Below are 12,455 nucleotides of genomic sequence, written 5' to 3'. Positions count from 1 at the left end.
ACCCTGACCTCTCCTATCCACCCACAAGCTGGCCACATAATAAAATGGCCATCAGTTCCAGTTGGCATATGGGTTTGGCTAAGGCACCTCCTGCCAGCAACAGGGAAAGAGCGCTGGGGGGACATGTGGAGGGACGGGACTGAAACAAGCAGCAAGCTGCAAGCTTCCATTGCGAGCTGCCTGGTTTGCACCTCTTGATCAATCATTTAGGCAAAAATACTTGGAGCCAAGTAAGATCAAGCAGAGGATGCATATTCTCCCCAGAAGCAGGAACCACACATAAGTAGCATCCCACTCTTTATCTGATGGGCATTTAAAAAAATAAAGCATTCCAAAAGCTGTCTTGGAGAGTATTAGAGACACTACTTTTCTTTTTTTAATTTACAGGAATAAGCTGGTAAACTTTTAACCTGGGCTAAGTGTTGAGACAAGCATCAGAAGCATCCTTCCACTGAAAAGCCTACTGATGCACTTCTTTCCATATACAGCCTGCAGGGCTTCAGCACAGTTAGTAAATGTTTACAAGACACTAAAACTGCTTTTGAAAAGGAAACACACTGGACATAACCTTGCAAGGTTATAGCTGAACAGTGACAAAGCCTTAGGATCCACAAGACCTGCTGGTTTACCTGTAGCTGAACAAGACAATTTGAAGGGAGAACTGGACACTGATCTGCACATAGGACTTAACTGAAAACAGAGCCAGCTTTCAGTAGAAACTGCTACAAAAAAAACATTTTCAGCAAAGATTTGCAATAGTCAACTGCAACTTTCTATGTGAAAGAGGTAATCAGTCTTCTAAACACAAACACGGCAGTGTCTAAACCGGCCCAAAGTGCTTCATTAAACCTTGCTTCCTTACTGAAAGGTTCAAACTCTTAAGGATCAGACAAGCGGTGAAAGCAGAACTTGGGGCATCTAACCATAACAATTATCACTTATTCAATCGTCTAATAGCTGGCAATGGAAAATTGTTTGTGCAGTGCAGAAGAGGTAACCTTTAGAGCAGTCTGACTTCAAACGCTCAGAATCTACAGGATACACAAAGCCAGTGGGGCTCGGTTCTGCGGGGTTGTCTTAAAGCACATCCCAAATCACCGATGTGAGATACAGTGCGGTTCTACAACACTAAGGAATCATACAGGCCTTCTTCACAGTCAACATGAAGGTGGAGATGACTTTCCTAGGGGAAGTTCTTATCTGCCCAGACATGAGCACTGTTACGGGGTAGCTGTGTCATGAAATTGAGTTTGTTTGAAGAGCTAAGAAAACACCTTTATATTTAAACTTGTGCATTCTCTCTGCATATCCAAGTAGTAGACCAATGCAGTATAATCTGAAAATTAGTTAGAAACTTTACTTCATGCATTTTCAGACCCAGAACTGGATTAAGCTTGAAATTATTGCCATTCTATACACTGCCATCCTCTCTTCCATGTTATTATTTAGACAAACCTGAAGAGTATTTAAACTTTTTACAGTTCTGCAGAGTGACTTATCTATTACCATACAAAACTTCAGGGTTTGTCTAACTTGTCCTCAACAGCTAGAATTAGTCACAGCTGTTGGGGGATCAGTTCAACCCAAGAATGGCTGGAGCTCAAACCCACCTTAAAATTAGACGATCAGCAATTCAGTGTGAGGATTAGAGGAATCCTTTAAGATAAATGAAACAGCTTTCAGAAGTGATACATGAAAGCAGGTGGTAATTAGGAGACAAACTTTTCCAGCTGAAAAAAAGAGCCTGAGGGGAAATACAGGTAGTCAGCAGTCAGTTATCAGGAGACAGAGGGCAATGAACAGAATTCAGGTGGGACAGACTTCATTTGAAAGCACAGAAAAAGATCAAAACATTGTTTAATAGTAGGCAGGAAAATAATGAAAGGACTCAGGAAAGGGAAATTTAGGTATTGTGCTGTGTGGCTGCAAATATACTGAGCACACCACACTCTCAGGAATATTTCTGTAACAGTTTAAGGTAATTCCAGTGGTGTTTGTTTCAGCTAAGCCTCCTAGATTCCACAACTCTATCATGCACACAGTCTCTTATTAAGTTTCACAAGAAAATCTTAATAAGCATTAGGGAAGAGATAAGAAAAAGCCAAGTCAGATGACAGAGCAAGCACAGTGCTTTTCTGGTAGAGTGCCTCAAAGCGAAGTACAAACACTGCTCCTCAATCCCAGCATGTCTTGTGGCAAAGAAACCCATCACCAAATGTGAATCTAGGCTCACTAGTTACAACAGATAGGGAACTATCTGTTCAGCTGTGGGGGTTTTGAAGTTATTCTAAAAAATTAAGGATCACTCAAAATAAAATTTAGGCACATAGGAGTTAATTTCAGCAAAATATAAAATCCAAAACAGGCAGTCTAGGTGTGAAAAACCTCAAAAGAAAGGAACATCCATTTACTGCTGCAAAGATTAATTAGAAGCCAAATCTATCAAAATTGCCATTCTTAAAGCAGCATCACTGAACAAAGGGCAAACCCCCCTATATTCCAAACAGACTGTATTCAAAATTTATTTATAAATAAAGGAAAAAACAAGACAATGATTTTAAATAAACATGGTATATTCTACACATCTGTAGAGCAACATAACTTTACATTAGCCATTTTTAACTTCTAAAAGTTCTGTTGCAGCATCTTCTACAATATTTGACAGTGTTGGTTTCCATTTTATAATCAACCAAATACCCAAATGAAATTTGCTTAAGTGAAGCTTTATTTTTCATGACCAAAGATGGCTCTACTAATACAAAAGCACCTGTTAAAACAATTATCCCCACCTAATTTTTTATTTTTTACAATGAAGTCTGTTTAGCCTTTTTTTGGTTCTGTTCTGTTGCCTGCACAGAAATCAGCATAAAGCTAAGTTGCAGGCTAAGCTTCACTTTAGCAGTGCAATGAATGGCATCAAACTTCATGAAATAAATGAAGATACAACCATTGTCAGCAAAATTCAACTATGTAAAAAACAGTATTAAAATGAGAATGTTTTTGTGGGTCACAACTAGACAAGCTTTCCGTGCGCAACTTTCCTCAGGAAGAGTGCTTCTTCCTGATTCATATGAAGAGAATGAAGCATGCATCATAAAGCCTTTGTTGTACAGAAATGCCCATTGAAAGAGTTCCATGGTATCATAAGGCAAACAGATACTAGGGTGGATGAAGCATTTTGGCCCAGAGTATGTTTTACAACACATACATACACATTACACTTGTGTAGCATATGACAGGTATGGGATTGGCTCAGATAGGTAAAAATGTCCATTTTTACAAATACATGTCATTATTGCTAATATGCTACACTTTATCATCCAACTTTTAAAGCTGCTTTGTTGGCATTAGCCTTGTAATTAGCAGCTCACATTCATGGTGACAATATGCTATTCCATATGAAAAAAAAAAGTAAAGCAGCATAAATGAAATTATGAAAACAGAAGGCTTATGCAACATCCCTGTCCAGCTTTGTGTTTTTTTAATTAAAAAGTGTTCAATGAAAACAAGTCCAGTTCACCACAAATTAGGTCTCACAATGAGGTTGGAAACCAAGCTGCAGGGACCAGAGAGGGGAAAAAACACAGCATGCATTATAATCTATTCCTTGTAGTCATATCACTGGAATACAAAAGTCCAATTTAAAGGCTAGGCTAACAGTAGAAGGCAAAAAGCCAAGAGCAGACTTAGTTTGATATTTAAATTAAGATTACAGTTTTAATCAGTAACAGCAAACTCACCCATCCCTTTAATATATTCACAATATCTACTGCATTGAATACTTAATTATGACTAGTGTAAGTATGTGTGTTCACTTTAAAAAGATATTAAATACCTGCATCATGAAATTACATTCTTAGGACATTGTGTAAGAAAATAGCTCATGTGTGAAATGTTTATGAAATGTATTTCTGCTCCCTTCTATCCCCCACTATGTCCCATCCACACCGTGCCCCCCACCCCCAAGCATTCAATCATAGGGGAAAACAAACACCCCTTAAAAAAGTATGGTAATATTGAAGGGGACCAGTTTGGCTAGTTACAGCACAGTGCTTCACAAGGTTCAAGACAGAACCAGATCAAAGTTGGCCAAAAGATGCCCCCACAATACATGCCTGACCAGTAATTCTTTCCAACTCATTCTTTCCAATTTGTTCTATCAAACTCAGTCCACTTTTGGTTCATTGCGATAACTAAAGTATTTCATATATACATATAAACACAAGACTCCAGCTTTACTTTAGTTTGTTTTTGCAAAGCATTTTTACCTTCCCACTCATTGTGTTCTGCAGCAACTACAAGAGGTAGGCATAAAGCATTTAAGAGCTTCTTTCCAAAGGTCCTGTTACTAGCTCAACTTACCGGGATAAACCAGAAATCAGCTGTTTTCTGTGATTTTGTCACATACAGTTTTACACAACCCAGGTGGAAAATAGCTACATGAACCCTGGATTTGCTAGGCTTGCACACCACGGAGTAAGAAGCTGTTCATATCCAGGAGGATATTTTTTCCCAGAGTTTACTGCAGAGCATTCCCACAGAAAGTAGGTATCAGGACCAATTCTCTCCATTTCTATTTGTACATAGGAGCAAGGTACCATTTGGCCAAGACTACAGATGTATTTTCACAGATGCAAGTGCCATGCAAAAATAAATTAAAGAATAGATACCAAAACATACAAGTAATAAAACTACTGAAGGTAGATTTTCTTCAAAGTATTTATATAAACATTTATAATACTTTTCTCCTCCCCCCCTTCTCTTTTTGACATTCACAGTTACAAAGCTGTGGCTATACATCAAGAATTTCTTCTGCAGTGCCTCCACAACGTAGTCTGTAGCGTCCTGTCCTCCAGCTAATAGTGGGGTCCCACAAAGCAGATAGGAAAATATAAATTGTCATGGATTCTCTGATGAACCAAGCTACTGCATAATCAAGTTTTGAAAAACACAGAGCACCACCCTAGGAAATGAAAAACAATATTTAAACATACTGATTATTCAGAAGGGATTTTGAAGTCATTTAAAGCATTTGTGTTACAGATAAATCTATTCTAAAGCATATTATACAGATTTACATATCAATAGCTTATTTTTTTAGAAGAACATTTTCTGGAGCTTGGCAGAACGAACCAGAAGTTTGAAAAGAGACCTGTACATAGAACAAAAGGCAAAGAAAAGTGTGACAATTTCACTTTCTTCTTTTTGAAGCTTTGTAAAATTGTGTTCATGCAGACACTGGGTTTTTGCCACAGACTCCAGAAGAACAGCATCTAGGCAGAACACTCCTGCATTCCCAGAGGAGTGAAATTCAAATAAATAAAACTTTGGTCTATTGCATAGGAAAAGTGGGACTAAGAAGAAAGCTTATGGCCTCTATATATTTTCTGCTCCCTTGAGAATTTCCAGCTACATGCAGAGCTGGAAACTGAAGAGGCTTCAGTAGAAGAAAAGTAGGCACAAAGCTCTTCTACATGCTGCACAGGGTGAGAAGAGTAATCAGAAAGGTAACAAACTAACCTTCTGGAGTACTACAGAATCAGTACAAGGGCTAACTTTTTTTTTTGTTATTTCCAGTATGTGTTAAGACTACCACACAAATAGTTTTTCAGTATGATGAGAAATATTTGATAAGGTTGAATACACAATTATGGATCTTATTTAGATTGATTATGGTCACACCAGAAAGTAGTCTGAATAGTTTCTACAGCAACAGAATAACAAATGTTTTCTGATTTTTTGACATCTTCCTATATTAAAAAATCTGAGGCATCACTTTGATGGGAAGATTTTGCTTTTAGAGGCAGGCTATAGCTGTCCCCCACGTCCATTACTCGCAAGAGTACATATACACCTCAATAAATACACGAATATGAAGCTAAGAAAAATCCCACAAAGCTGCTGTTCTTGTACTTTTTTTAAAAAGTTCAAAATTTCTGGATATGCCTAGGTAGTACAGCCTGGAGATGTGGAAAATGAACGAACAGATATGCAAAACTTCAGAGCCTAAGCAAAGGCAGATGCATACAGACCACCACCAAGCACATTCACTCCTTTTCATGCTTCTATAACTGAAGCTGGAACATTCAGAACTAACAGGATTTGACCTATTATTTCCTCAATGTCAAGATAATTATTTTGTTGTTATTATTTATGTAATATAATGGTCTTAGCTTTTTGCTGAAGCAGATGGCACTAGTAATTAAATAACCTCCAAAGAAAATGAAGCTACGTACCTGAACACCTTTTAGTTGAATGTAGTCAAATATAAACCATGCCAAGCAGTGACACATGAAAAATACCATTATATCCCACCTAAACACATGATGAGCTGCCCATCCAATAACTAGACTGGCAACAAAGCACTCCGAGATTGGCTCACAAATTATTGTGGCAGGCAACATATTAATTCGCAGTTTGGCCCACCTAGAAAAGACAAACAAATCAGTTCTGACTATGTAGTATTCTTAATGTCCTCCTCCCCACCTCAAAATGATGGTGGACCCATCATGGTCCTTTCTGACAGCATTAATCTCATTTAATTTACACCTCCAAATAAAATATTGCAATAATTCCCCCTTTCAAAGATACTGCGCATAGCATTTGAAAGGTACCAAGGGGAGGTTTTGCAGAGGTTTTTTAATACTTTGATCAGTCATACTTCTGTAGAAAGTCAGTGCTTCTCTCCAAAACACTAATGAGAAGCCTGCATCAAGCTGTTCATTGGAACTTCAGCATTCTGGAAATTAGATCAAATTAGCTTGGAAAATATATTCCCTCATTATCAGGTCATCCACATCAGAAGCAGGTGATGGGGTAAGTGGGAGACAAAGTGAAGATTAAAATTTTACCTGATCATTCTGGACTGAAACTGAGAAATAGAATATGAACCAGAGTTTTGCATTGCAACTTGTGTGGCCATTGCAAATTTCCAGCCCCTGAAAAAAGAATTTATTATTATAAAAAACATGCAAGTAAGAGATGCAAGAAACAATCAGAGAACACACCCCCAAGAATTTTATTAAGCTTGAAAAGTTTGTGCCATATCATTAGAATGGGTGTTATCAAGTCTCTTCATCAGAAGAGTACGAACACCATTTGAGTAATACTTAAATCATGTTCTCAGAAACCTTCTTCTAAAGGAATTGACAATGATATGGCTTAATTCTTTCTAAAAGACTACACTGATAAGACAAAGCACGTGTCAGAAGTGTATTTGCTGTATACATGTGAAGCTGACCTGAACACCTCTACTTAAGAGTATATACTATGTGTTTTAAAACAAAGTTTTAAACTTTGTTTTAACTGCACTTAAAGCAATAAGCTTAATTCATTGTCATCTTACCGGTCAGCTATAGCTTTGGCCATAAAGTAATCCTCAGCAATATATTGTGCAAAAGCTATCAGTCCTCCAGCTTGGTCCAAGACATCCTTCCTCATCAAGCATGACATTCCTGTTACACACTTAAAGCCAGTTAAGTTGGCTGAAATATATGACCTTGGATGTGAAGTTCCAAAATAGACCTGCCAAAACAAGATAGGGTTTAAAACTCTGCATGTATTTACACAGGTACTACTCACTGACAACTTTTCCTCCAGAAATGTCTGGAGGGGAAAGCAGTGCTAGACATGGCCAGTTATGGTGGTGAAGATCTTTCCAAATACACAGCCAATCTAAGAAATCTAGCCTACCACCAAATCCAAGATATCTAGGAGTGATATTGGCTGTGTTTTTACAAATCTGTAAGTGGGTTTAAAACCCACATATTAAACCAGCGTATTTCATTTGGTATATAATTTCTTGTTGAAGTTGTTCTCAGGGAATACATTTAAAAAATCCATTAAGTAACTGACTAATCCCTAGGAGTAATATATTATTGGGTGATAGCTGACAGACATGCTGTCTCCTTCCTCTTGTAAAGATTAACTGCATTACTGCATACACGTTCTTAAAACTACTCTATGGTTGTACAGAAGCATGAGTATTTTGTTTACTTAATGCACCTGCAAACAGAAAAAGCAAAGAAAAAATTCAGATTGTGAGCAAGTCTTCTTACAAGGTTCAGTAACCAGGACTGTCCTATAAGGAGACAGTGGGAATGAGTGCTAGCATGTCTCACTACTATTCTTCCTATAGATGGCCTCCACACTGTCTTACATTCAAGAAAAGGCATGCTCATTTTGCAGTATACTGGATCTGGAGTTAAAAAGCTCTTCCAGTAATATAGTATCAGGAGTTGTAATTCTTGCTACTTCAGCAGCTAGCAGTACTAAGAGCTTTGTGGTATAGCTCCGGGCCCTTGGGAAAAGAATTGAGACTTTGTCACCAAAAAAAAGAATAATAACATGAGCTGCCCTCTCTCCATACAATGAAGAAATACTGAATTTCACTGCACTTTCATCTCGCATTTCTGCCTTTGGCACACGTTAGTTAGCTTTGGTGTCAAAATGCCTTACACATGCCAGCTTAGAATAAAAGATAGTTGATTAAATTACATGCTTTGAGACACAAAGAACAAACAAGAAAACGGGGGAGGGGTCTTGCTTGGTAGGTAGATAGGTGGGGGCCAGTGTGTGTGTGTGGGGGGAGGGGTCTTGCTTGGTAGGTCAACTTCTTGATTCTACATAAAAGAACTTATTGAAAAAGAAGAGGGGAAAATAGCATAGAATGAGTGATATGAAGATAGGAATCAGCTGTTCACTTTCTCTTCCTAAAGAAGTATTAAGAGACATGAAATAGCACTGTAGAAGAACAAGGCTCAGAATGAACAAGGTGGTGGTTCCTATAACAGATAGCAGATCTACGGAACTTCCTGGTAAAGACAGTTCAGATGTTCAAAATCTTTAAGGACTCAAGAGAAAGAATGGAAGTCTTCATGCAAAATCTGTTCTTACTAAAATACTAATATATTGAAGGTTAGTAAATATACAAGTCTACTTCCTGCTCAGGAAGTTTCTCAGCTGTATTACAGGAAAACAGGATATAAACCTTGCTTGTGTTCTACTCTCCTTGAAGACTCTGCTTTAACCCCTGCTGGAAATAACATACTGGGTGAGCTGGATTTTTCTCTGACTGACTCGTCATGGCCATTTGTGGTTTTTTTCAGACATCAAAATAGAAATAATGGCCCTTTCTGACAAAGCACTAGAAAGAGTTCTTCAGTTTTAAGAAATTTTTTAATTTCATCCTGTAATCGGTTTGTAATGTAAACTTAAATTCTGAACTAACATTCAGAGCACTACAGTAGAATTGTTGAGCATTTAGAAGTTATCATAGATAGTGTGACTGCAGCTGAAAATAAACGTTTTCACTCGAAAGGTGCAAGAGGCACTACACAATTTTAGTCAGCAAAATCCTGCAGGCAAAAAACCCCAAACAACAAAAAACCAAAACATATAATTGCACTCACCTGTTCAAGGGTAGCAGCAAATCCCTGTCTGTCTGCAACATAGGGAAGCCCATGGACCAAGCCTACTTTTTCAGTCATTTGATTAGCCATATCTGTCAGCGTGTCTGGTGTTACTGAGTGACAAATCAAAAAAAAGACAGTTCATCAAATAATTCTGTCATTAGCAGACTACTGTACAGGGACAGGAATTCTCATTCTACTACCACTATCAAGAGGACATACTTTGATGCAGACTATCTGTGTTTCACAAAGTTTCAAAAAAATTATCATCACTATTAACACCATTATGATGAACAGCAAACAACGGAAACAGTTGAACAAACCAGAGCGTCACCTTCAGTTAGAGGTGACACTTACACCACGAAAATACTTTTCTAGGTTTTTATTTCTACTTGTATTCTCAGTCAAAGTAATCTCCAGCAACAGCTTGCCTTCAGGGAACAAGAGCAATGTAACAGTCAGCACACTGCAACACACACCTACCTCTGATTCCACTATCACAAATCCATATGAGATCATATTTGGCAACTTCATAGCCAGGCATTAAGTTGTTAATCTTGGGATTGATGCCAACCTTTTTGCCACCTAAAAAATACAAACATCATACACAAATATATTATGTGAGTTTTTTAGAATTCAGATCCAATACCTGAAATACTTCAATATACCAACTGAAAAACAGTAGAATTTTACCGTCAATTCTTGAAGTCTACTTCTATGAAAAGGACTTTAAATTTAATTACTCCTTCATGTTCTATTTTAGATCTTACTACAACTGTGCAATGGATTAAAAAGGGAAAAAATATTCAAGTGCTTCCTCAAAATGGCAGTGTAACAAGGTTAATGTAATTAAAAGGGCAGCAGACCTACACATTTTATTACTATATTCCATAAGATAAATATTCTTTTTTTCTTAAGACTACTCGTTATGACCATTACACTCTACACAAAATGCAGCTGCATAGAGTAAGACACTTTTGCTTCCAACTAGCAGCCATGATGCAGTTTGTTTCACATCAAGAGAAAAAAAAATGACATTCTAATACCTAGCTTAATACCCATTCCCTCCTCTAATTCAAATGTAAAGTGAATAAAGAGCCCTAGATCTTAAATTGATGAAAAAGGATTGTCGCAGGACCTCAAGCTCAAGTACAGCCACACCACCAAGTCAGTCTCTCCACATTTAGTTCAGTGCAGAGACAGGACTTGAACTGCTGTTTCAGATTTAGAAGGAAAAAGTTGCAGCAGTTGCATAAATTATTCTCCCTAGAGTTTTTTCTGGACTGATGTCACAGATTGTCATTACAAACTCATTTCCTTACTCCAAACTGATGATTGAGCTACAGAACCAACATGGGCTGAACAAGACAACTGTTTATTTTAGAATACTGTCTATGGAGTTGAAGACCTAAAAGCATTTTACAAGTAAGAGTCCCACCTTCAAGTTGCACTGCTTACCTATGAACAGTCTAGCATCAACATTCGGGTATTTGCCAAGGAGCTTTTTGCACACATCAATAGCTGGATCATCATGATCTTGTACACAGAGTAGTACTTCATACTGGTAAAAACAAAAGTGTATATACACGTGTATATGTTTACACATACATACAATATCAATATGGTCTAGTGAATAAAGCTTAATAGTGTACCAAACTGAAAATTAAAACATTGTTATAGAATTAAAATTAAAACCAAAAGAATTGTTTTACAGCTAAATAAGACTATTTTTGGATGTACAACCAACTACTTATGAAAAAAGAATGAAGCCCGTGTCCCAGTAAACTCTTCTACTGAGAAACATTAGTTTTCCTGTTATCAGAAGGGTTTGTATTAGGCATGAAGCAAGAGAACCTGGTATACAACATAGAATTTTTATTTCCACTTCCATTTTGGTTCACATATGCATCTTAAATCCAATCTTATATTCAATGAATTTACAGAACACAAAATATTAATGGAATGCTGCTATGATACACTTGACTGCATAACTCTGAATGACACCTTCCTTTCCTTAACTTTGTAGATGCATAGGCAGAACAGAATTGGAAGACAACCCAGAGACCAGTGTAAGTACTCTTAATTGTATAATAAAGCTAAGCTCAGGAATATATCTCTCTCTCTCTCTCTCTGTATGTCTGTTTTTGTCATTAATAGAATAATGGTTAAAAAAATCAACAGGAGGTAAAGAAAAACTGTAGCTGTTTCAGCAATCATACTACATGCTTGTTACACATAAGCTACAGGCGGTGGGTGAGGAAATAGCGTTTTAAGAATCAGTCAACATTTTGAGACAGCTTCGTAAGCTTTGATGAAGGTATCTCTGTTCTGCATTAACAGCAATTTCCTTAAATACTCATTTTGGTAAAACCTTCCTCTCTTCCCCTTATTAAAACTATTAAAAGTTATTAGACCTCAAATCCAAGGAGTATAACCCAGAAAATGCAGATTTCTTAGGCTAGAAGCCAATTTTATAGTCCAAGATTTAAAAATTCAGTCTCAATAAAAACAATTTTCTTGGACCTCATTTGATATACCGATTGTAAATAAGTCTCAACTAGTGATCAAAACAGTTCTTGTTCTCCCTTACGCTATTCTATCACCTCACTAAACTATTTTCAGTAAGTTACTTAAGCAAAAAGTAATCTGAAATTTGGAAACTGCCTGTCGGCTCAATGATGACAACCTCTGATGTTCTTGTCCATTAAGTAGTATTTCAAACAACAGAAGACATTGGTAAATACATATATTATGTCACAAAAATGTTATTGTTAAATACAAAAAACTCCTACAACTGAACTGCATTCAGAATATTGTAGAAACTGGAAGCCATTAACCACTAAATGGGAGTTGCTAAGACTTGGTCTTAGCACTATAAACCATAAAACAAACACAATCACACCTCTCTACCTCTTAGAACACAAATCCAAAGCCAGTTTGCCTGAGAAGCAAGCAGTATTTGATTCCTATCGTTTTTACCAGCATGGAAAACAGAATTAAGGGAAAGAGACCTGTCTCATTAAGCAGACAGGTCCTTCCACCACA

At 37.2% G+C, this 12,455-nt stretch overlaps 1 protein-coding gene across 1 annotated transcript in view; it reads right to left on the bottom strand.

The window, feature by feature from the left end:
- Positions 1 to 2,552: 2,552 nt before the first annotated feature.
- The window catches only part of UGCG (UDP-glucose ceramide glucosyltransferase), a 34,263-nt gene continuing 24,360 nt past the window's right edge, over positions 2,553 to 12,455 (bottom strand). Inside the window, exons 3-9 of the mRNA XM_055699084.1 lie at positions 10,869 to 10,971; positions 9,894 to 9,995; positions 9,411 to 9,523; positions 7,346 to 7,524; positions 6,852 to 6,938; positions 6,237 to 6,426; positions 2,553 to 4,963 (exon numbers count right to left, since the gene is read on the bottom strand). Of these exons, the coding sequence (XP_055555059.1) occupies positions 4,793 to 4,963; positions 6,237 to 6,426; positions 6,852 to 6,938; positions 7,346 to 7,524; positions 9,411 to 9,523; positions 9,894 to 9,995; positions 10,869 to 10,971 (945 nt within the window). The 3' untranslated portion in view covers positions 2,553 to 4,792. The remainder of the gene's footprint in view (positions 4,964 to 6,236; positions 6,427 to 6,851; positions 6,939 to 7,345; positions 7,525 to 9,410; positions 9,524 to 9,893; positions 9,996 to 10,868; positions 10,972 to 12,455) is intronic.

The sequence above is a fragment of the Falco cherrug genome, chromosome Z (assembly GCF_023634085.1).
Source record: "Falco cherrug isolate bFalChe1 chromosome Z, bFalChe1.pri, whole genome shotgun sequence".
In the NCBI taxonomy this organism is placed as follows: Eukaryota; Metazoa; Chordata; class Aves; order Falconiformes; family Falconidae; genus Falco; species Falco cherrug.
The sequence above is the reverse complement of the archived record's forward strand: the minus strand, read 5'-3'. Positions and strand labels throughout refer to the sequence as shown.